The 27083-nt window shown below is 35.5% G+C and overlaps 1 protein-coding gene across 1 annotated transcript in view; it reads left to right on the top strand.

The window, feature by feature from the left end:
* Window positions 1-27083, top strand: part of LOC147073347 (protogenin B-like) — a 350529-nt gene that overhangs the window by 287891 nt on the left and 35555 nt on the right. The window contains exons 2-3 of the mRNA XM_085945435.1: window positions 18988-19287; window positions 20021-20437. Of these exons, the coding sequence (XP_085801561.1) occupies window positions 18988-19287; window positions 20021-20437 (717 nt within the window). The remainder of the gene's footprint in view (window positions 1-18987; window positions 19288-20020; window positions 20438-27083) is intronic.

Raw genomic sequence — 27083 nt, 5'->3', positions numbered from 1 at the left:
AGGATCAGCGATGACATTTAAAAGGAAGTTACGATATCGTACATTAAAGTAATGACCATGGGTCACAAGTAATTATTGGGAACCAGCTTACCCTACCGGGTATGGTATAACAAGGTACCGATGATTTCGAGTGTGGAGTAATATAGGATAAACTGAAGTGTTCAAGAATATGTTATTTTCAATACATAGTTACGCCTGTATCGTTATATTAAAGTTTGTCACATAAACGAAACGAGCGTTAAATATGTGAGGATAATCGGCGCGCTTTGTATTCCTTACGTTTAATTTAATATCGATAATCCTGCTTAGTCCATGGCGACTGGTCACATTAATATCTTATTAATTTGTGACGATGGCGCCATAATAAGCAATAGATTTTTTCAGTATTACTGAAAATATTACATACTTATCATGTAGGTACCTAAGTGTCTACTAATATGTAGACATTTTTTTCTTGTCAATAGGTAACTGACACAAAAAGCCCTTTAAACGAAGAGAGAAGTCTATAATTGGAAATCCACTTTTATCTTAATCTTAAATTGGTATAATCTTTTTATTTCCAAGAGACAAACCTTTCGCGAAATATAATTTTCAAAGGACATCGAGATTCTTACTAAAACAGAGGATAAATAATAATATTAATAATTGAGTCGCTTCACAAATAAGCCGAGCAAATGAAAATATTAATATATTTTTGGCCCCGGGGGTGCTTAACATCCCCCCGACCCCCTCACACTGAGTACTCATAATCTTGTTTTATGTTATTATTGTTCTTACGAGAATTACTCTGTATAAATTCATATTATGTTATTTACGATTACTACAGACTCAATAATTTCATAGTATTTAAAAATGTCGCTAATTTTCATTGCATACTTAACGGATAATAATGATAATTAATGATATGCGTAATGATATCTACATTTTGGGTGCCCTCCAAAAACAAGCAAGATCCAGGTTTTGGCGGAAGTAAGTACGCGGACTTTGGCACCCAAATTATAATGTTAAGTTTGTTGTTTAAAAAAAAAAACAGTTTTCAGACTGTTACATATCCATTGTGTATTTTGTCAACAAAACTTTTGTTTAAAAGCTCTAAACATAGCCTACGACCTACGTGAATCGATAATATTATGGACTCCTTGTTACAAAGTGTCTCTCACTTGTAAGACTGTTGATAGTATAATATTATGCGCCCTGCAAGCATTGATATACTACTGGATGAATCATATTATGCTTCTTAAAATGACGCCCGGTTTTCAGCGACTCGGGACAGTGTTAAAACTTACTGTTTTAATATCAGCGGACTTAACTCGATATAAGCTCACTTAATATTTGTCTCGAAAACGACCTGGCAATAATTATAAGTAAGCCCGATCTAGTTTGCATCTTACTCTAACTAATAGTCAGCGCATGACGACTTGCTCTGTCCCCGCTCAGACATGAATTTTTGGTAGCTTGCAAGCTTTGGGTTGCTGACACCCTTACGGTCACTATTCCGAGAACGCAAATTAAGTTTTACAGCCAGGGTAATACGGATGAAATTCGGGAATCCATGTTAACGGTCTTAACGCATTATACCTACAAGGAAATATTATAAGACGATATTCGTAATATCTTCTTTTTTCTTTTGTGGTACATTTTTAAAATGACACTTGTATGGGAACTCCTCATCTAGTAGTATATCAATGCCTGCAAGCTAGCATAAGTAGGTACCTACCCTAGAGCTCTGGAGCGAGAAATTATTGCAATTATTGAAAATGGTTGCCACTGACTGGTCCTGGACAAAATTTCTTAAATTCGCGAGTGTTTTTTTGGCTGTATAACCAATCAACCTAAACAAAAGATCTTGTGGTTCGAACTGTTCGTTTTTTTATTTACAACTGATATTCACACAAATGGTATGGTGGACATTTTGTATCAGAGTAATATACGTAAACCATTTCTTTTCTTCAACGAATAATTCACAAGATTTTGAAAACACCTCAAATATATACCCACTAGAAAAAATCACATTTGAAAAAAATATCGTAGGTTTCTCAAATCTGAGGTGTTTTCAAGTTATGTATGCTCAATATAATATATGCTCGGAAATGAACGTATTAACGGATAGACATGTTTGTACACAGTTTTGATACAACTTTCGAACAGTTTGTATATTTTATTCATTTGTTCACGAACCGATGTATCTTGGCCTGGTCTTAGGCATTACGTTTCAAATTATGAAACATCCCATTCCAACCGCCTCTTTCTGTGTGACTCGATGTTGTTTATTATAAATATTATTACTTACAAATTTCTTGTTTTTCCAATTGAATGTTTTCAAACAAGAGATTCCGCGGTAGTCACAGCGGGGTGCGGCGGGGGGGGGGGATCATTCGAAACTTTCCTTTGTTTGATAAATTCCGTTTTAATTTTCACCTTCCGCAAACCCCCCGCTCCCCTCAATTAAACCCAAGTTTCCCCCTTCCGACCCCCGTTTCTCACAGGTCGCAATTACGCGGCGGCGCCCGTCAAAGCAGTGACAGGAAGGCGGGCGGCGGCGGTGAGTAAACAAATGAAAAGTGGAAATATAATAGAAAAAATAAGGGGCCATTTTTGCCACCCCCTTTCGCGGCGCTCGGTCTGCCGTGCCGCCGCTGCGCTGCTTTAAGCAGGCTCGCCTTGTGAGATGACTCGGATTGGGAAATGGGACGTATTATTTAGCCAGTGACGTAACAAGTGTTTTCATTCTCAATTATATCTACCGTCGGTAGCCCCAAGGAATTCGTCACAAAAATACGATAGGTATCGATAAAAAATAATAGGTAGATAAATGGACGTGGAGAAGCCCGACAGGAAGGACCAGCGAAATCGATTACATCCTCACTGACAGAAAATATACATTTTTAAACTGTAAGGTGATCAATCAGTTTAACACCGGCAGTGATCACCGGATGGTGAGATGTAAGATAAGATTGAACGTCAAATCAGAAAGATCCAAACTGCAGAAGAAGTCAAATGCTCGCGTATACCTGCAGAACAATACTGAATTCCAAAATGAACTCAAAAATGCACTATCGGCTTTCTTAGATGAGAACGAAACCGTTTCCCTATCCAACGCGGAGGATATAACGAATATTATTCTACAATGTGCAGAAAAAACAGGCGTAAAAAGCTCAGAAGTTACACCTTCCACCAAGCTTTCGAAGGCAACATTGAATCTTATGGAGCAGAGAAGGAAAACCAAGAGCGATAGACAGGCGCAAAACGATATGGAGTTTTCATCACTTTGCAAAACCCTCCGAAGGAAGATTAGAGAAGACCTTCGTAAATTCAATGTAAACCTCATACAAGCAATTGTGAAAGCAGGCAGAAGTTTAAACAAAAACAAGCAATGCTTGTCGATAGGAAAACGTCAAATCACAGCACTAAAAGCAAAAGATGGTTCTATCGTCAGAAATTGGGAACACTTGTTAAGCCGAGTTGAAGAGTTCTACAGCGATCTCTACAGTGATGACACTGACAATACGACTATAGACCTAGATCTTCAGAGAAATGGAAATTCGGAAGACCATACTCCCGAAATTACATCCTGGGAAGTAACCCATGCTTTAAATTACATGAAAAGTGGGAAAGCCCCCGGGGAAGACGGTTTAACGATAGATATCCTCAAAAAAGCAGGAAAGGATGCAAATGAAGTACTTGCACAATTGTTCACAGCCTGCATATGCAAAGAGGATGTCCCAGAGGTATGGAAAAATGCCAGCATTGTCATTCTTCACAAAAAAGGTGACAGAGAAGACCTAGCAAATTATCGTCCAATAAGTCTACTCCCTATTCTCTACAAGACGTTCACAAAAATTCTCTCAAACCGTCTGCAAAATGTACTAGACGAGAACCAACCGAGAGAACAAGCCGGATTTAGAGGAGGATACAGCACTATGGACCATATCCAAGTCGTCAGAGAAATCATAGAGCGGTACCAGGAATACAAACTGCCACTATGCATGGGTTTTATAGACTATGAGAAGGCGTTTGATTCGATAAAGAAATGTTCAATACTCGACGCACTCAGAAAACAAGGAATCCCTGGACGCTATATAAATATTTTCAATAATATATACAGTAGCGCAACAGCATCTGTAAATCTCCATAAACCATCGCGCAGATTTCCTATCAGCAAAGGAGTCCGACAAGGTGATACAATCTCACCTAAACTATTTACAGCTACCCTTGAAGACTTATTCAGGCAACTTGACTGGAATGACAAAGGGATCCCCATAAATGGAGAATACCTGAGTCATCTGCGCTTTGCCGATGACATAGTAATTTTCTCGCAAGACTCAGAAGACCTCCAAAGCAGAATGCAGGAACTCGCTGAAGTAAGCAACAAAGTAGGTTTGAAAATAAATGTAACAAAGACGAAAGTCATGTTCAACTGCTTTGCAGGCCAAAAAGAGATCCTCATCAATGGCACTCAGCTCGAACAGGTGAAAAGCTACATCTATCTGGGACAACAAGTATCTATAGATGGATGTATATTTGATGAAATTGTTCGCAGAGTAAAGCTAGGCTGGAGTGCTTTTGGCCGCCTGAATAATGTCTTCAAAAGTGACCTTCCACTGTGCCTAAAGCGCAAAGTGTTCAACCAGTGTGTGCTTCCCGTGATGACATATGCGTGTGAAACATGGACCCTAAGTAAAAGAGAGATCCAGAAACTTAGAGTAGCACAACGTGGTATGGAGAGGTGCATGCTGGGCATAACGCGAAAGGACAAAAAGAGGAATGAGTGGATAAGGAAGCAGACAAGGGTTTGCGATGTAATAGAGTTTATTAAAAGCCTTAAATGGAGATGGGCTGGACACATAGCTCGAAGAAGAGACAATCGTTGGACAAATCTAGTCATCCAGTGGTATCCAAGAAGTACAAAACGTCCACAAGGTAGACCTAGAGGCCGCTGGATCGATGAAATGATAAAGTTCTGCGGAAGTACGTGGCAACGCAATGCACAGGACCGAGAGAAGTGGAAGCAACTTGAAGAGGCCTTCATCCAGCAGTGGATAGATTCAGGCTGATGATGATGATGATGATGATGATGAATAAATATTATATATTTTATTGGACATAGAACTTAGGCATGCCTAAGTGAAACGGCAAATAATCGCAGTACGCATCATAAACTTACATAGTGCAAGTCAATATTATAATAAATACAATAAACAACGATATTTTAAAAATTTTAAATTTTCTCTTATTTTTTTTTCAAATTTTAATTTAGTCATCGAATTTTTAGAGGTTTTTCAAAATGTATGTCAACATAAATGTCAACATCTAATACATTTAAATAAAATGGTCTCGTCTAAAGAAATGAAAGCGATATCTAGTGATGTAATTTTTTATTATTTTTTTTAAGTTATTTATGTAGAATTTATTTATTTATTTAGAAAAGAGTATTATTGCATTACAGCGATTGGCCAATGCGCCATAATACATAATAAATACAAATTACAAAAATGACTCAAGTGCTTATGTAGATATTAGGCATAAAGCCCACCAAAGCGGCGCTCGGTGCGCTCTCTACGAAGTAGGCCCCCTCCCACCCGCGCATTACCCTTCACCTATGTAATAAGGGGCTCAAGGAGCACAAAATAATTATTATTATCAGCGTCTCTCATAACAAAGTAATAAAAATATTATTAAATTTCTCGGGGCGTGTAATTAATATTCACGATGACATCATTCTACCAGCGAAATATCGGACACGCAATAACTAAACAAAGGGTTCTCTGTTATTAAATAATGCCTTCTCGCCCGTCTATCGACGACGCTTCCAGGAGCGTGATTTTGTTTGCCGTGTTCAATGAATGGACTACGTTGTATTTTCGTTAATTCGTGCCGCAGAGAAGCCACACAACGGTGACTCATGGGGCGGGCGGGCACAATGCATCGTCAAATCCAGTGTGCGCTGGCGTATTTGATTACGTTGTATTTTCGATGATTCACATAGAATATGCGCGAGCGCCCCGCAAGCCCGCTTTAGTGGACTTTATGCCTTAAAGTAAAATGATAAATACAAGTATAAATTTAACATATTTAACACGTTCACAAACATGATATTAGTTAATAAAAAATAAATAAACCTTCAGTGTGACATCAAAATATCTCGCATTTAACATTTTTAAGACGGCTTGATTACCTATCTGTCTATGAACTTGCGTCATTTTAATCCTCAACTCTTCAATTAATATTTTATTTTCATAATAGCTCGAATTTTATCCCACTAAGAAACTGAATTATCGTTTTAACAGACAGGCCGTCCAATTTTCTTAGATAGTATCTAGTTGGTACCTATACTAGTATAAATTGAATTGTCCTATTGTTTTTATTATTAATAATAATAATAATAACCGTGTCCTTGCTTTGTCTTACAAGGTGGTAGTTTGAACAATTTACAAACACCCAGGCTTTGAAAAAATTATATATATATATATATTGTGTCCTCACCGGGTCGAACCCAGAGCTCCCGGATGTAAGACCAGCGCCTTACGCACTGCACCATGAGAGCCGCCTGTCCTATTATATTAATCGCAATGGGTAACTTAAAATATGATTTTACTGCCGTATTCATATACATTTGAACCGCGTTCAACGTAGTAAGCCGTTTATCGGCCGATTAAGGAAACTATAAAAAATGCATACGTCACGAGATGCGCACAGGAATGCGCACCAAACTTAAAATGGCGGCGATCTGCGCGAGCTGTCAGTGTCACTTTAATACACAATGACTTCATCACAACAAGCGTTTAGTAGGAGGCTTGAAACCTTCGTAGGTTTTATAAATTATTGCGAAAATGTGTGTGAAACAGAAAGGAGGAGACGCTTGCGACTGCAAAAAAGATACATCAGAGATATGGACATTTGTTATTCCTTGGCTTCGCCTATTGAATTCGACTGTTATCCTAGCCCAGGCGGCACGTTTTCGCGCGTTGCTGAACGCATTTGTTATCCGCGAATTTATTATCAATGTTTCTCTATCGGCACAGCTAATTAATAGATCCTTTTCATCTTGCGTGAAGTTAACTGCCCGTCGTCGTTGTGCCACAATAGGATTCATGATGATGCTAAAAAATGAAAATGAAAATGATGCTAAGCTTGTAAAAATGATCGAGATCGTGGGTCAGTGGAGGTGTTTGTAAATATTGATAATGATCCGTGAAGCTGTATTGCCATATTATGGAAATATTTACTGGGTATACTTTGATCATTTCGTGCATTATGAAGTATAAAATAAATATGATTTTATAACAAATAAATTATTTAAAGTTCATGATAATTATTTATTTATAATTATTAAATTTATATGGTACCGTTTGCACATTTTTACACCGATTCACAATTTCAAAATTTTAAATTAATTTTCGGGAAATTTAAATTTTAAATTAGGTAACATTACCCATGGCATGACGCGTATTACGTCGGCGACGTGACCTCACTATTCGTCAGATACATTTAGGTTTATGCATGCAAATTTGCAGTAAATAGCTTGAATGCAGTTTGCTGTTATATGCATACGCCTGTTAATGTAGCTAAGTACTGTCACGTATTATTTAATAATAATCCTATCAGTTATGTCACTACAGCTGTTTTTTCGCTGAAGGTTTATTTTTCTTTTGTTTGAGCAGTTCAGGAAATTGAAATGGAGGGCGACAATTTCTCAATAATAACACCCACTACGCAACACCCACCCCAATCCTTCCACCAATTCTGTTAACAATACAATGTATTGCCCATATTATTGTTCAAGTAAGTACAAATTATGTTATTTGTTTTATTACGCATTCGTAATAATTACGTCGTCGCGTAATCAGAGCCGAAAATTGTACCAGATCGATCCTTGGAATACGTACTGAGAATCCTCCATTCCAATCATGAGAAGACCTAATCCTAAGAAGTTCGAGGTCCCGAAATTACATTGTTTTTTATGCCTTGGCGGTTTCATTGTGAACTGTTTTATGACTAGTTCTGTGATTTTCTAATGAGTTTTTCTTTTGAACAAAATGTTGTATTTCTTTATTTTTTACTATCGCGATAGTTCACTCACGAGTTCACTGGAGTCAGCCATTCTAAGAACTTATATATATTTATGTAGCAGCATTTTTTTCTATTTCGTAACATATTTGTATACGTTAAATTTGTAATCTAAGAACAATAAATCTGGTATGCTTGATAAACTCAATCGATCGTCTTAACTCAACTCTAAACAACAATAAACTCGACATTATTGTAAACCAATGGCGAAGGGTGGCGGTAGGCTGTTAACGGCCCACATGCTCAACGCACGTCAAAATGAAGATTTTATGCTATTTTCAAAGCATAACCCTGTTATATTTATTTAAAACATTTGATGACTTCATAAAGTATTTTTATTACATAAAATAGTATTTTTTTAAACCTCTCGCTCTAATGTTTTAGATTATAGTCATATTTCATTAAGTCCATGTGAAGTGGTGTTAAGATTTTTTTATATTTATTAATTTTTAAAAGTATTTATAAAACAATTAGTAAAATTTATGTCGACATAATTATAGAGAAATATTTACGATAAAAAATTATATTAATAATCTCTGTGATTTCAAATTTGACAAAGGCATTTTATTATTCAAAAAATGGGCAAGATTTACACATTTGAAAATAATTCTAAAGATACTGATTATAAGCTATGTCTTTGGACATTCAAATGTGATAAACATTCTACGAATAATGTTTGCTTTATAATAATTATTGACCTAAGAATAAGGTACTCGTAGTATTCTTTTGAAATACGCCATTTCTATTGGCATTCCTCAGTGGTTAAACTACAAAATACGGCTGTAGCGCATAAATTGACAAACGATAAATGAAGTAGGGAATAAGATCATGTTAACGCGCATGTTTGAACATGTACCTAACCGAAAAAAAAATTTAATAACGGTAGTAATAAAAACGATATTTTTTTAAAAACGGAAAAAATGATTATTGGATTAGGTTAAGGCCGTGCACTGAATTTCGCATTACGACAGTAGTGCTACTTATTGATTATCTTAGTAATAAATGAAGGTTTTCCATTGCAAAATTTCTTTCAAATCATCAATATGCCATCGTTTACCATATTACATTAGAAGCATGAGCAATCACTAGCAGTACTATCGAGGTTTACAGTTTCTTATCACGACCTGACTATAATTATAGTAGGGTTAGGTACTTACAAATTTAAAGGCAATCATTCTCTGTTATTTTACATGACATACATTAATAAATTATAGATGTCAACACAAAGTCCTTAAAATAAAGAAGCATTAATATATTTTTTCGTACATCCTTGGATGCGCTTTCCACCTAGTAATATTTAATTTAATAATAATATGTATTCTGCTTTTTGTAGTCTTTTTTCTATGGATTTATAACTACATAATTCATTTTGCGCTTTTTATTTTCCCTGACTTTGTTTTGTATACGTATTGTACGTACAATCCCTACCGCTTCCCAAACTTTGATTCATTACATTATTATCCTTTTGTACGTCTTGTTACGTTGCTGTTAATTTAACGGATTAGGCAAGTGCGAAAGAAGGCTGAGTTCAATGCCGCCTATTCGAGATCCTTTATTCTCAGGATTCAATTTGTTATCCTTTGGAAATTCAAAGATACTATAAAGCCTAATCATTTTCTCGTTTATCGTTTAAACTTTGCTAACTGGATTGGTTGTAGAAATATTATTTCAGAATATTTTAATGTTAATTTTACTTTGAAGATAAGTCTAACTAAGTTAATAGGTAGTTTGGCTTCTTTTCTGAAATAATATTATTTTCATCAAGTTTATTTTGAATTATAAAAAAAAATCGCGTGATAAGAATGTGGAACACCAGTTTTATTATAGAACGACTTTACACTAATAGTCAATTTACACTAAAATATATTGTGTCCTTTTCTGAATTTAAAAATTTTCTTTCATACATACCTATTAAGTTTTTTTTTTTTTATTTCATTAGGTACGAAATATATTTTCTAATGGTAGGCGATCATCATTGGTTTTTTTATTGTTTATAGATTGATATTTACGTTGATATAAAAAAAATCATAGTTGTGAGGCTATTTTGGTTTCAAAGTCGGTTATTAGTATTTTTTACTACAAAATCAATGCTAGCAAACAATACCGATACGAGTGTAATTCGTTTTTACTCGTGGTGGCCAGCGATACCAACTTGGCGCCTTTCTTGTCAGTGGGTCTATTCTATACAGAAGGCGGCTATCGAAGATAGTTTATTATATTTATGTACTGAGGCGGTTAACTGTTGCAATAATTTAACTGTCAAAATGTGCTTTGTTTTAACCTAGGGTGGCAGGTTATATGAAAGTATGGTGAAGCAAGCTGGTATGGTGAAAAAGTATGGTGAGGCGGACATGTAATCAAGTTGCCGCAAAATTTCCACGTTAACATTATATTATAATGGGTACGTTATAATGACCAAAGTAAATCTTCTGTGATGCCTTGATTTTTTTATCGCGTCGCCATTTCTCGTAAGTTGTCGGGTATTGTTGGCCTGCTTCATTCAGTTGTATGAGAAAGCCGATTCCTTGCCCCTTTTTTATTTAATACCTCTATGGTTTTAACAGTCTCTCTCTTGGCTGTGTAAACTTTTAGAGCGAGACAGTTTAGGCGGCTAATTTATTGTAACAATTATAAAAATCAATACATATATACGCTAAACTACCGTCGATAGCCGCCTAGTGTATAGAATAGACGCACTGATCTAGAATTTTTGAGTAAACATGTGCCTAGCTTATAAAATTCGCATCTGGCGTAAGGTATTAAAACAGTCAGATTATTACACCAGCTTTGCTCGAAAATCAGCATGCTATGCTATCTATCCTGTTGTATATACTTAAATATTTTACCAATAAAATTATTGTTGTTTGCAAAACTTCACTGATTACCATATTTCGTAACGGCATTAATTCTTGATTGTAGATAATATGACTTATTAGTAAAGTTATGAAATAATAAATAATTTTATCCTGGTAAAAACGATATTAATAGGTAATTACGACTGATTTTTTTGAAATGCTAGTTTCTAGACATTTTTCAATTTAGAGAAAATCAAGCGTTTTTTGAATGATAGTTGGCAACACCGATGGTCCAGTATACCGATCTAAATGGTTAATTTAATTTTCTTTAAATTTATTAGACGGTGTCTACTGTGACGGAACTTCCGTCATTATCATCTGGGAATCCCTGGTGTTATTATGCGCTAACTATCACGGATTTTGTCTTTTCTTTCATGGTGTTATTGTGTGAAAAGGTCCAAAAAAATCCAAGGCTTGTGAAGTAAGTACCTTGGTACCTACCAGCTTCATTACAATAAACAACTTCTTTTGTAGCTATGAATGCCATACTTGTTTCGGGGAAACTTTTTTTTTGTTTGCATTGCGATTTTTTGTGTTACGTGACCGCTCATTTAAAAATACCTATTCTCTGATATAACGAGTAACGCTTGTAATGAGCAAATTCTGTCTGTCCCATCTTATTCGTAATAACCAAGTTCGACTGTAATTACATACTAACATAAGTGTCGGACAAGATGTTTTTAGTAGCTACGTAATACTTTGGTGCCAAACTGATTTCGCCGATCTCCTTTTTGGGAAAGGAAATAATTGTTAAGGTGTCATTCAATTTATTATTATCCAAAGATATACCTGAACAAGGAACCCTGCCTTTTAAGAAGATGGTCACGAGAAAAGTCGATAGGGCTCTGAATGGACAGGTCAGAGTTTAAGTACCTAGCAGGAAAAAACCGTCATGATATCCATCAGATATATTTACTAAAATACTCACACGTATTGTACATAATAAATTGGCTATCTGTAGTTACGTGAACAATGTTTTTCATCCATGGCGGGAATACAAACAAAAAAAAACATGGAAATTTATACATAATTTTTAAAAACACTTCTGACAAAATGTATTATAACCAATATAAAAAATCTTTTTGAAAAAAGTAAGACCCTGCAGGTTCGAACCTGCATCTCTCGGGTATCGCGCCCGCCGCGCATAGACCACTATGCTAAAGCTGTCACACTAATTACGACAAATTTTAACTATTGGCTCCTATAATACTCTCTGAAGCGCTTCCCAAATTGAGATGTATGTTCAATACTTAGAATATTACATTCTTAAATCTTGTAAATTATTCATTGAATAAAAACAATAGTTAATGGAAATTTATATCAAAACATTTTAAATGTCGTAAACAGTTTTCACTTTCGAACAGTTTTTATACAATGTTCGTCAGTTTATGAACATATTATTATGTATCTTGGTCTGGCACCAATTAATCACAAGCTAATTAATTATGCATATTAGTCTTTTGGTAAGTAGTGATATGGAAGGGTTTATGTCGGAGGGTTTGTTTCACTATACTTAATAAATTAAAACCACAGATTCGGGGAGGTTAAATATGAAGTATATTTCGCTTTTCACACGAGATACAAGATATGGATATTGATTGAAGTTACAATAATTATTATCAATATTTCACGGGCACCCGCACTTTGGCGCGAAAACATGGCGAATTAGATTCGGACGCGCCGGAGCGACGGTCGAGGGTTAGTTCCCGACTACCTACTCTCTATCCTTCCAGCCCCGCTGAGTCAATTCTATTTCACTTTCTCACTTTTGTTCATTAAAAGTTATAACTATACGTACTAACAACACACCAGTTAGACATAAGCAATATTTATCTTTCTAATTCTGTCGATTACATGATTATTGTCAGGGGATCAGTAAATAGGTATATCTGATGGATATCTACCATTTGAGATTAATTTTAATTTTGCTGAACATCGCCGTTTCATTAATGACACATAACATCATAAAATGGCATCTCGCCTCAACTCGCCAATAAGTAATGACAATAAAGCTGTTATCAGTGCAACAATCCTTTGGAACAGTGTTTCTAAACCTTTTTGTCCTCCTGCGCCTTTTTGAGTCCTGTAGTTGCTCGGGGGAAACATTAAAAATTGAACTGTTTATTTTTAAGTTATAAAATGTATTTTTAATTACCTACGTAGGTATATCAATTTTTTATAAATTATGTTCGTAATTGTATGTTTTTTTTAAGTAATAAATTGAAGTTTCCTTTATTCTGTATGATCTGTGTCATTGATCTCCGGGAACGTACGGTAACCGCCTATCCAACTGTCACCGATAGTCGACGGAGTCGTGCGCGAAAAATATGAAATATTACTCTATTTACATCACGACTCAAGGGAATGATGCGAAATGACATTTTACGATCGGGGCAGATGATCGGCGTTTGCAGTGTAATTTGAGCTTTATAGATAGAATCAGCGTACCTACGATTCAGTTTGAAAACAATTTCACTCCCATTAGACATTGAAAATAACTGATGCGAAATGACATTTTACGATCGGGGCAGATGATCGGCGTTTGCAGTGTAATTTGAGCTTTATAGATAGAATCAGCGTACCTACGATTCAGTTTGAAAACAATTTCACTCCCATTAGACATTGAAAATAACTGATTAAAATATGAATTATGTCTGATGTATAAGCATTATTTTAACATGACGTCTATTGTAATACGGTGCCTACATATTACACCAATTGGCCATTCTTGTTGTTGAAGAAAATACTTAATTTTGAAAAACCCGAAACATACATGTTACCTACCTACCGCAAATTCTGGATAAAAATGAACTCATAATATCATCTCTTACTTCCCAGCTAAGTGCTCTTATAGCTATCGACGAATCGGTCCGTCTATGATTCATGTAAATTATTTCTAAAACTGTGTTTTATTTCGGGAATGTGGCTACCTTACACCAAACTCCGCTGATCAGAAGGCGACCGAGTTTGCAATCAGTTAAGGTAAATGACATTACTAACTTAATTGTAACTGACGTCCGGCAGTTAACTAACTTTGTTCTTGTGATTGCGAATGTGTAATATTTTTATGCAACGCACAGTGAACCAGCCGTTTGGTCTATTCACTATTGAATCGCGTCTCGGTGGCTCTTCGATTCTTTTTTATAAATTATATAAAGCATACGTAGTGCCTACCTATTAAAAAACGTAGTAACACTAAGCTTTTATGATAATACTAGCTGACCCGGCAAACGTTGTTCTGCCATATAAATTATTTCTAGTGAATATTTTGGATGTTAAATAAAAAATAACGAATGTATCGTAAGTGTGTTGGGATGGGATATATGACAGAAAGAGGAATAGAGCGCTGTAGACGATGACCGCCGATAAAAACAAAAAAACATCGACCATTCATTTTCTCAATTCAAAATGAGTAATGATGTTCATAATGAATGAATTACCTGTGACAGGATCTCGTTGTTTAATGTTTATGCAATATCCGTCTTGTCCCTTCCAGAAAATTAGCGGATATTGGAGAGCGTCGTATGAACGGTGTGTGTCAGCGATGAACTCCAGATTATTGTTTCTTCTTCGAATCACGATTTCTCGCGTCGATGTGCGGTCGCCAACCATGATTCCAGCAATGTCGTCAACAACAGGCGCATTTAATCAAAGCACGTGCTCTCCAGCTGGTGTTTTATCAGGATTGATGACAATAGCGTGATTGTCACTTTGCAATTCGTGTATGTGTGCTTTGAAGAATTTCAATAATTCATTGTGCTCATTCAACAGGGCGTCCAGTTCGCCGATGATGCGCCTGGCATTAGGCGAATTGAGGCTATTGTAGCCGCAACGTGCATCCACATGATTGATGTCCTCACCGCCCATGAAGTAGATTTGTAAAAATGTATGTGGTTCGTTTGGCATTGGCAGCAATGAGCCTACTTTGTGGTATACTTGGCCTTTGATTTTGAACGTAGAATGGAATTGTTGACCATTTGCCGCAGTATTGTGAACTATTTCTGTTGCTCCGAACGAAGTCTTTTGGAAGCATGAATTGAATGTTCGAATGGACTTCAGGAACAGGTTTGAAACTGGAACCGTGCCGATGAGCAAGCCGTTCAATGGTTCTGGTGGTATCTCAATTTCTGGTAGTTGCATTTTTCCTGATGCGCAACACATCCCGGCTGACTCATGTTTGAATTTGAGCGCATGACAATGGGGACATTCTTTGTCCATAGCACCAATCAGTACTTTCGGATGAGCGGAATAGTCAATATCTGGCTCGTACTCGAATGCGAGACGAAGGAACGAAGCGGATGTAAATGTTCGATGTACTTGTTGGCGTTGTCGGTCATATGCTCTGCGTGTGTTAACTACGAACCGGCGCGCTTGGCTCCGTTCCAATTGTCGTTGTTGATTTCGTTCAGCTCGTGCCTCTTGTGATTGAGATGCACGCAATTGCGACATGCTTACACGCACGTTTTTGTTATCTTGTTGGATTTGTTCGTCTGTTCTTTCTGCTCTACTATTTCGCATGTTTGTTGCTTTATTCGTTCGACGGCCCAAATGGCCCCCCTTGCGTCTTGATGGCATTGTGCACTGTAATACACGCACATAAAAATAGATAAATTAAAATAAATCGTACAAAATTTTGCACGCACTGCGTTGTGATATGCCGAATGAAATGTCAAAATGACGCGACGCTTCTCTTGAATTCTTCTCGGATGTAGCGCCATCTGTCATTCAACAACATAAATAATTTCGTTCTGTTTGAAATACGAACGACAGTTAAATTTGTTCATACAAAAATAATAAAATCGCTATTAAAAAATGGGAGGGTGGGGGTAAGAGCGTGAAAATTTGGAGTTATAGGTATTTTTTTTGATGTAAAATAATAAAAAAATACAAAAAGAAATTTTCAAAAAAATAAAAGAAAAAAAATTCTGGATAGAGATACCCTAATCACCTAGCGGTATGAAATATACTTGTTGACCTATTCTCATACCTAAAAAAAAATCATAAAAATCGGTCGAGCCATTTCGGAGGAGTTCGACCACAAACATCGTGACACGAGATTTTTATATATATAGAGATAACAGATTTACTGTTTACCTGCTGTTTACTTTTTAAGCAACTGTAGAATTGTAGAATTCTAATGAGAAAATTTGAAAATAAATTCATTGAATGTTAATTTAAAAAAATCGGTGTGTGTACCTACTTATGTACGCGCGTTAGAAGTTATACTTTTTTGGCGTAACAAAACAAAAACAAAAACAAAACTTGTGATAAACTAGATTCTTTGACTAGCTCTTAATTATCTTGTTAAATTACACACTCAAGAAAAACGACCGCTTATTGGAACGCCTTTGGTTTATTTCTATACACTTCAACTTATATTACTAAATTATATAATGGTTTCTCGCTGTTTTTATTTTTAAAGTTTCGTTTTTTCGTTTTTTAATCGTTTGTTTACGTAAGGAATTGCAAATGGCTGACAATAATAAATTCGCTGCCTAGGCAACGGAACAATTCCAAACTATACTATTATACTGTATAATCGTCACGATTGCAGTAGGTATCATAATGTGGCGTAAAGGTAGTACGTTCGGCTGATAACCGAACAATCGGTGGTTCGAATCCGATCGAGTGCGTTTTTTTTCGTGTTAAAAAATAAATTATGTGTTAAATGTCACACGCCAAAAATACACTCTGATATCTGATTTCCGAAACGCGCCAAAAGAAGTATAACTTCAAAAACAACATGTTATTCATGGTTAAAATACTAACCTACCGTCCCATTCATTCTAACGGAAATGACGCTTTAGCTCCATGGCTTCATAATAAATATATGCAATTTATTGCTGCCCCACTAAGAAACTGTCAAAGTAATGACAAATTCATTCAATGCCTTTCTGCCGGTTTTTTTTTTAATTTTTATTTCTGGCTGCCGAATGCAGTGATCACCAACTTGTCATGGGAGAATTTGCAATGGTTTTCGAAATGATTGTAAATATTATGTAGGTATGTATTTTGTTAATCGTTGAAAGTGACATATTTAAAACTGAAACTTAAAGGAAAGAAAATATTTGGGGAATTATTTTTAGGTAAGGGGTTATGTTAACCTAATATGACTGGAAAAAATCCAAACATTTTACGAAATGTTTTATATTATACATTCACTTCGCCAAACAAAAAAGATTTTAAATCACTGGCCTGGCCTAATGACTGCATTGTTATATTTTTGGAGTTTTTTTTAAATTTCTTTTTACATTTTGTAAGACGTATTATTTTAATATCGGCGCCTTCCAGGCTCGAACTTGACACCTATCCAGATATATAGGTCACCTTACTGCATCGCTGAATGCAAATGATGCAGTGCAAGTGCAGTCGTAATGCTGATAACAGCGCGTGTGTGATTTTAGCGTGGATACATGCTTTTTGTGAACAGTGAAGTTTAGTGATATACCTACATACCTATCTAATTCAAAATAATGTATCGAACTGTGATGTTTAGTATTTGTTTACGTGTTCTTATGGGTATGGAAACATTATATTATTACGTATCTCTTTTTAATAACGTTTTTCAATGTTTTTAATCAAATGATGCATTTCTCCCTAGATACCTAATATTATATTGGAAAATAATATTACATTTTAATAAAAAAAGGATTGTTACTTACTTTCTTAAATGTTGTGTACTATTCCGTATTTAATAAAAGATGCAGTAGGTACATATTCCATATTAGTTTTGTTGAATAATTGATCTCTTTGATACTTATAGCCAACAAAAAAATCAATTCCAATTATAGGTAGTACCTAGTATGCTGGCTAAAGTACCCGGTTTCGCACGATATAGAATTATCTTAGGTACTTAAAACAATGATAATTGCATTCTTCAATATTAAAATATCGATATCTAGTCATACCTACCTACTACGTGTATAAATAAAAATAATTCGTACAGCTACGTCAAATAAAAGAACATCGAATTAAAATCGAAATGAATGATGTATTTTGATCGGTACTTAGGCCTTGTCCAGATGGCGCGATTTGACTCGCGCGTATAAACTCGTGCGCATTCCAGGTACATGTGACCTCATTGAGCCGTCCACATGCACTTGCGATCGCTAGACTTTCAAGATCGCGGCGTTTAGAACCACTCCAAAATAAATTACCCTCACCTAGCGTGTAAAGTGCCGAGAATACATATTGCAAGTTATTCCTAATTACAAAATCTCATTGAAACCTAGTAACACAATTGAGTTGTCGGACTTTTTTCTTACACTTGCGTTTTTTATGCCGATTCAAAAATGAATTACGTCACCTAGCTTTTTCACTGTCAAATGGAACGCGTTATCTGGACGGAAAACATTTTTGGTACTGGAGCGTAAAATGCGGTGGGACACGCGACATGTGGACAAGGTCTAAGACGATATCCGTGGCTTTATCCGACGGACTTTGTCTTACATAGGTAGTCTAAAAGTTGTGATCTATATTTGGCTATGTACTTTTCCGACGTACGAGAACTCTGCCATTCATAGTAGTGTTGACCTTTGTATCCATCAGTAAGTTGTGTCTTCTCCCAAGGTGCACGACTGATCACTGATCTGCTATTATTTGTAATATCAATTGGGCGGGAAATAACTCTTCATTCAAATCGCTTCGAATATTTTTTTATTATATTTCACCTGCGTAAGATGAGTTTCAACATTATGTAAATGAGATCTTCTTCACAAAAGATCCATTATTATTATTCTAGATATACTACGGTTATGTATTAATTTTGTTAGTGTATTAAAGTGAACAAGTCATACATATTATACATTCACATGAATGAAAATATACACCTACTTAATAGCAATTAACCGTAAATAAAATGTTATCAAATTTTCATACAATAAAGTGGTAGTTAATTTTTTAAATCGTGTTTCACACATAAATACGAACCTATAATAAATTGTGATATGAAAACTCGTTTTTTTATGTATTATGTCACTCGTGCTAGTTGAATCCTTAATACCTCAATTATTATATTCATAGTCAATTGATATTGATTTCTAATTGTTTGATTTCTCTTTTGCAGTGTGGGCAGGCGGAGGGGGTCCCGAGGCGCCGGCGGCGGTGCCGGGGGTGCGGGGTGCGCCCTTCTACCTACCCTGTGGCGCCCCCGACCCCCGCGAGGCCGCCACCGCCCCCCTCAAGCAGAGCAACATGCTGGACCTATCCAAGAGCCATCAGGGCGGTCCGACCTCGTCGTCTTCGCAGCGGAAGCAGAAGGGCGAGGAGTCCGGAGATGGCGAGGGCAAGAGGAAACATGCGACCGTGCCGCTGAAGGAGGAGGATGGCGTCGATGACGGCGTCAACGACAGCGATTATTCTAAAGGTAACTATAATTTATTAGAAACCTTCTAAATTTCATAAATTCGTAACAAAATTAGCAATGAAAGTCTTATTATAATATTGTCTCGTTATGCCGACATTAAAGCAATGAGTAAATCCATAACCCTCATATATCACGAAGACTCATTACCGATGATCGCTTTAGACCAGTGATGCACGACCTGCAGTCTGCCATGCAAAATTTACTGGAGCCTACCGATTATACTGATATAAGCCAAAAAACCAACGATATGTACATCCCTATACCTATTTAAATTTCGTTCAGAATGACAAGTCAAGACTAGATGCTATGATCGACATTTCTTATCTCAAGAAATAATGAGGAAAGATGATTCTCGAATCTCGAGAAATTCGCTACCTACTGACTTTGATTTTAAATTAAATTTGCCGGTAAAACATTTTTTTATTGTTTACAAAAAAGCGAATACGGCCGTAAAAAGTAAGTAAGAAAAGCTTTAAAAAAGTTCTCGACTTTGATCTGAAATAGAATTTCATAAATTCGCCCTTGTAAAATATTATTTTGAGCAAGAAAAACTAATTCGTTCGTAAAAACTAAATAAAGGTCTTAACTTGATTTAACAAACACAAGTTTTTCTTAGCAACCGATTATTTTTAGATTTTTTATTTAACATTAAATATTAAAAAAACTAATGTTGTTCTTTGAATGCTTGCTTTTTTTCATTTCCGTCCAGTTTGTAATCTCGAATAATTTCCAGGTATCGACAGCTTGGACGCCAGTTCCGACGGCGGCTTTTCCCCGGCCGACGCCGACCCGAAGCGTCCCTCCGATTCGTCCGGCGACGTCGTCAAACCTGGCAAACGAAAGCACGCGAACAGACGTCGCCCGGAGAAGAAACATTTGGAAAACACGCCAAAGAAGTTAGCCAATCAAAAGACCTCGGCCAGTTCTGTCCCGGCGGGGCCTCCGCCCACGTACGTCTGGTACCATAACGGGACAGAGATCCCCGAGGACGATCAGAGGAGAATCGTTTTGGCGAACGGGACTCTCTTCTTCAAGAGGTTCGGCAGCAAAAAGGGACAGAAGGGGCTTCAGGATTCCGGACTTTATAGGTGTCTGGCGAAAGGTGAATACGGGTCGATGCTTTCTACATCGGTGACGCTTTCATACGCGGGTGAGTGCATTTTAAATTGTTTTCCCCTAACACTTAAATAAAGCCCAGTGTCAACATCTTATTTTATACTCATTATAGTTTAAAGGTGTCAACATTTTAGCATTTAAAAAATCTATAGTATAGGTACCTACAGAACATTATTCGTTTTGAATCCTTCAATATTATAGTATTTTTGGCATATTTCAGGTTAACAATTACCTAAAAACACTTCAGATATATGTACTCTACCTACCTAATAGAAAGAATCTTTTGAAAAAATATGACGCCCAGCGGGACTCGCACCCACATCCACTGGATTGTCCCGTCAGGAATCTATACCTATATTATACCTATCTGAGGTGTTTTCATGTTATGTATGTTCAATAAAGGATGTTACATTCTCAAATCTTGTGAATAATTCGTTAAATTAAAAAAAAAAAGTTTAGGTAGGTAGGTACTATTTTATATGTTTAGCGGAATCAAAATTCCACTAAGCTTAGTAAGCAGTTTAGTATGATTATACTCTGATTGGCAACACTGATGCAGCCCAAAGCGTTATGAAGTTGAAAAGCCTTAATGTTATAATTGGTTGCAAGTAATTTCGAATCGCAGATTATTTTTAGCAAACATCACGCTCGAGATTTCAATTTCCAGAGCTGCTTAAATGGTGTTTAAAATGAATTTCTAGTTACGGTGGTAGTGCTAGTTATTGATTATCCTGTTAACCATATATTAACATTTTAGATTGCATATTTCGTTCAAATTATTGCCAATAAGTATGAGTACCACTACGATCGAATTTTTCAGTTTCGTATCACGACCTGACTATGGTGGGCACTGTGCGAATCAGCTTACCTACTATTAAATTTTTTCAGTCTTTTCTTTCCATATTTCTCGCGGATGAAGTCGTGGGCGGTCGCTAGTGTTGCAATAAATAATGACGTTTTATTGAGTTCACATATTATCTGTGCGTAAAATAACACTTATTTTTTGCTATAATTTTTGATCGAGCTGATGCAATGGAAAATTTTATATGTGCATTTTCACACTATGTATTTATTTTTTAATATCGTGTGACATAGCTTATTATAACATTGATAATACGTAGTTATATTGAATTATTGTTGTTTCTCTTGTTACGACCTCACCAAGGGCTTCACAATACTTCCCACATGAGCTGGAGGTACAAACACAGTATATTATTATTACTGTCGCATTCGCCAAATATTTTTGCACAAACAAACCACCTGTGTTGAAGGTGTTCCAATAATAAACTAAAAATATAGGTTATCGGGAATGCTTTTTTATATGAGTTTGACAAAACGATTGAGATACGACCAGCTAAAAATATTTCAAAACACACTTCAAGGCTAAGGCAAGAATCAGTCGAATATTTTATGGATCATATACCTAAGTACCTATATTGATTTCGATTCGAAACGTTTTTACCAAAATTGCAAATTTTGCCGACATATAATTGAATCAACTATGTTATTGTAAGATGAATGTGCATAGTGTTTGAAGATGCCTTTGCAGTGTCTGCCAAACTGTGTGTCGCGAAGACGCCTCCTCAAACAAATATAAAATTTTGTCAGAGATGCAGAAGACAGTAGAAAACCTCACTGCATCATTTTCTAAATGGCTTCTATCAGTTGTTTATCAAATGTAAGTATTTTTGCATCCTCGATTATTTTGTTACTACAGCCATCAATTATTGTCTTTTGCCGTTTAGATCGTCGTATATTTGCGACTTAGCTTTCTCAACGCCCCTGTAAACAACATCAAAAAATAGGAATGATTACGGATGGTTGATGTAGATGTAGATAGTAATAATTACGTGTTTTTTTTTAATCTAATTTAGAACCGCATTATGACATGTCTAATTCTTCCTCAAGATCAATTGCATCCTTCTCACTAATAAAACGATTAATCTATGTTATCTACCTATGTAAGTACATTGTACTTGTACATTATATTCATTTATGTAGGTATAATATAATATCACAATATGATACATTGATAAAAAACAATATTATATTGTTAGGTACCTGCCTAATAAACTTTTACTAAGACTTATTTTTTATTTATAATAATTAATTACTAATATATTATATTATTAAATTATTTGGGGGATTTTTATTTGGTGTGCCACAAAACGCAGGTAATTCCCTTTCCCAGTCTATCGCTCAGGTAAAAAAGTTTTGGCAAACACTGCATTGCAGTTTAGATGAAAACTGAGTCACTAAAAACGATTCAAATTAAAGAAATGGTACAAAATTGAAATCACTCAAAATTTGAATAGGGCAGTGTTTCTCAACATTTTTTATTCGGCGGAACCCTTCAAGCGTTTTGCAAAATCACGCGGTTGTTAATAACATTAAAGTACAGATTGATAATTTACAAAATATACGTGTAGCAGTAGAATGCCGCCCCATACTGTTTGTAAAATTTAATATAAGTAAATCGATTACATACCTACTACAGTTTTTTTTATTTCTCGCCTCGATTAAGTATATATAAAATTCTTCCATATAATCATAGAATGTTGGCGCCGCAGGCAAATTTTTTTCCGTGTACACAGAATCTTCTTTTCTATTCGCAATCTTGACTCAAACCGACGGGTGTCCTGTTCTTGCAAAATAATTAATCCTGACGTCATAATATGTATGTATTTTCACTCTGTCCAAATCTAATGGACATGTCAGTAAAACTTAGTAGCAATACTATGGATCCACCAGTATGTTGTCTGCCGAGTGTTGGCGCCACATGCAATTGACATCATTCAATACTTTTTATACTGTGATGAGCTTAGTTCTAAATTCGAACACCTGACGATTTATGGTGGTATATCTATACTTACCTGTAGCATTAGATTACAAAAAGGTGTCAACTTGTCATTTTTCGCAAAATTTTGCGGACCATGTTGGGAATCACTGCTATGAGGCGTTATTTTATAGTACATAATATAGTGTTTATATTAAGTACGTTTACGTTTCCTATTTCCTTATACAAAGTATTCAATATTGAGTGAGTATTATGTACTATAGCAGGGTTAGCGAACCTTTTTATATACGCGTGCCAAAATTTCCCCAAAAAATATTCTTCGACTGTCTGATGTGCCAAACAGTCGGCTCGTTCATTTTAGGTGAAAAATTCCGCCGCGGGTCGCAGGTTACACAATTTTTCGCAGTCAGCTCGTTTTTTTGCCTCCTATTTTTTGTACAATGCGATCTGCGCGTCGATTGGTAAAAATAATATTAAAAATCGAAGGGTAAGCGCATGGCTATGTCGTTATTATTTTTTATATGTAGGTAAGTATAATATTTATTTGTAAAACTTTTTTGAAATTTTTTATTGGTTTTCATTCGCGTAGTGGCACGCGTGTCATAGGTTCGCCACCCCTGTACTATAGTAAAGTTGTAGTGCTTAAGACTTAAACCCAGCATTTCGTATTAATTATGTTCCATTATCTTCGGCACCTTTGTTGGAAATAATTATTATTATGGTGTTAAGATGTAAATTAATAATTTACACGTAATTCAATGGGCTTACAGCATCCGCCAAACGTGGTGGGTATACCAATCCGTATATTCTATAATCTATTGAGTCTCGAATCTTACCAAACAGGAAATTTCTCTCAATATTCAGGTTGCGAAATATCCCGATTCAACAGCTTATTAAATTTTATTGAAAAATTAACTAAATATGATTATGGGGTATGTACTAGCAAATATTACCAGTTGGCAGTACCACATGTCAATATTCTCATACGTCTTCTCTCTGTCTCCATCTCGTATACGTTTATTTATATCTATGTTTTGTTTTGTCTTGCTGTCTTATTTCTGGTGTTCATACTCAATTATTTGTTTGTGATCTGCTGAAGTAAGCGGGGCCGCGTGGCTAAACGCCGGCCTATAGAGTCGAGGGTCCCAGTTTCGAATCCTGGGTCTGGCAAGTACACATATTGTTTTTCAATTTGCGTATGAGTCAGAGTATGGACCTAATAGGTTGAGCAAGTGGCTGACATCCATTTCTCGTAAAAATAAAATCTGTTAATACAAACCTCCACTCTATGGAGGCCCATATGATCTTATCAGGATCGGACATGGCCCAAAGAAGAAAAAGAAGAAGTAAGCGGCGATGTTTAGCTGACATTTAAAAAAAGAATGACATAAGTTGCTAAAATCTTCATAGGTATTACCGAAATACACAAATGTAGGGTAACTTTTTTGTAGTTTCTTGAGGACAACCGTTAACACTTAGGTATTATAAAATAATATAGTTTACATAAAGACTTTTCGCTATTTATTTTTATATACTTATGACTATTTTGACAAAAACACAATAATTGTGACTTGTAATGTTTTCGACATACAGCATTCAAATATGATAAACTACCGTCAATAGCCGCCTTGTGTATGAGTAGACCACAGGTGGCCACGCTCTCTGCGACGTCCAAATAGCGTACTCGAGTCATCAATCTTTTTTTAATATGTACGTAAATTACCTGCGTTTTGCTGTCGTGGATTTATTGTTTTGACAAAAAGAAGGTTTACAAAATCCGAAAAAAAATGAGGAATGGGTAGGTATTAACTGTTATGTAATGGTAATCTTTCATATGAACACAATATAATATTGCGTAATTTTCAATCGGAATTTAACAACAAAAATTGTAATCTTAATTGATTAGAAACTAATTAACTCATTATTATGTGTGACAATAGTTTCGCTATAATATACTTATTAGGTTAGGTACCCATAATAATGGTAGGTACTTATCATACATCTCTATTTCTCACTAATATTATTTAAAAAAAATACTTTCAATATACCTAGTAAGTGCCTAATTAGTATTGAATTGACTGAGGGAGGATAGGCACATTCAAATGGAAATTTTATTGTTTTATTTCGTATCAACGCCATTTTCTTTACAAATAAAACCAGTAACAGTACTATCTAGTATTATTTTCATAAAAAAAATACTTTTTATTTGAATTCTAGTTGTTAGTTCTAGCGTGAAATTCAATATATTTGACATTGCATTTTTATCAGCGTGGAGTGCATTTTATATGAAAGAAAAACTGCGGAAAATGTCAATATGTTCACGATTTGTTCACAATTTTTTTTCGGCATACATTTTATATTATTTTACTTTTTTGTATTTCGATACGTTTGTTTACCGTTTCGGCCGTAATTCAACCTAGCACGGCGGCTCTGATTTGCTGAAGTGGCGAATTTCAATCCAGTGCCCACTTTTTTTTTTAATGTGATAAACTGTTAAATAAAAGAATTTTGTGAGTATTGTTTGGAATACATTTTAAATTAAAATATTGTCAGGTACCTACCTAACTTACCTACCTATGAAACGTCCAAGTTCCAATTTCAAACGACGTCCATAAACAAATTCGTATTTTCATTTGTTTTTTTCGAACACATTATAATATTATTGTTTGTCTATTTTGAAATTAAAATAATATCTACATCTATTTATTTTATAATACGTATATGTCGCACCCGGGGAATAATAGTGGCACAACTCGAAAAGCTGTTTTTGCAGTAGAGCAGTTTGAATATTTTATTTTAGTGTGTTAAATCAGTTTTTTTTAAATTACTTTATAATAGCTTGAAGTTGGCACACTTGAGTCATCTCATTTTGAATGTTATCTGCAATAACAATGGCACAATGACCAGTGTGCCACTATTTCTGCTTGAATTCAAGTAAAATGTTATAATAATATGATAATGACAAAAATGCTTTTAGGGCCACCATTATATTTTTAAGAATTATGCCGCTATTTGTGCGGATAGAAATGATATCTTGGAACATTTCTGCATACTTAACTCAAAAATGACAAATTGGACTTGTGCCATTATTATTCCCTGGGTGCGATGTATGTATTTAGACTAGTACATATTAAGGAGAACCAGTGCCCTTTGCCTTTCGAACCTTTTCCACGTTTATTTTTATAACATTTGATTATTAAAATTCTACAACCCTTCTCATAAGTACATTTTACTTCCCTCTAAAATAATGATAGCTGACTTCTGCTAGGTATTGAATATTATTTTATAAGCAGGCAATAAATAATAATTAATTTATTATTCTTGTGGAGGGTTGTTTTGACTGTAATATCAAATTACTTTTACCTATTGTGATTATATTTTATTCTGTAAGCAAGCAACTTATTGCGGGGGAAGGCCCGAATCCTATTGTCGATATTTCTCAACCAATTTTGATAATACAAATTTAACAAGAGTAAAATCCTTTCTCATCCCGGAAGTCATTTGCCATGACAGCATATTTTTCCAACTTGTACATTTACGGGTGTATGGGAAGTCTTCTGCTTCTACTGCCAACTCCATTTTTGTGTCAGGATTTCTATGATCACCGAACGTGGAAAAAAATTGGCTACCTACTCACCCAGCACCTCCAAGTTCTCCGGTCAGTAAGGAGTCTTATTACGTTATTTCTGTTATGGCGTTATGAAATTATTTAGAAAACGCGTGAAGCATGGTTAAATTGGTAAACTCCACAAATATTAACATCGCTCAGTTGGCATTCCGATTTTCTGACACAAGCAATGGCTGCCATTTTTTATGTTCATTGTGATTACTTAGTCGGCTGCAGTTTTCCACAAATTTTACCGGATTATTTTTTCTAAATAAT

Source organism: Rhyacophila brunnea, unplaced genomic scaffold (assembly GCF_057557595.1).
Source record: "Rhyacophila brunnea isolate RB1 unplaced genomic scaffold, BYU_Rbru_1.0 scaffold_18, whole genome shotgun sequence".
In the NCBI taxonomy this organism is placed as follows: domain Eukaryota; kingdom Metazoa; phylum Arthropoda; class Insecta; order Trichoptera; family Rhyacophilidae; genus Rhyacophila; species Rhyacophila brunnea.
This window is presented reverse-complemented; position numbering and strand designations above follow the sequence as displayed.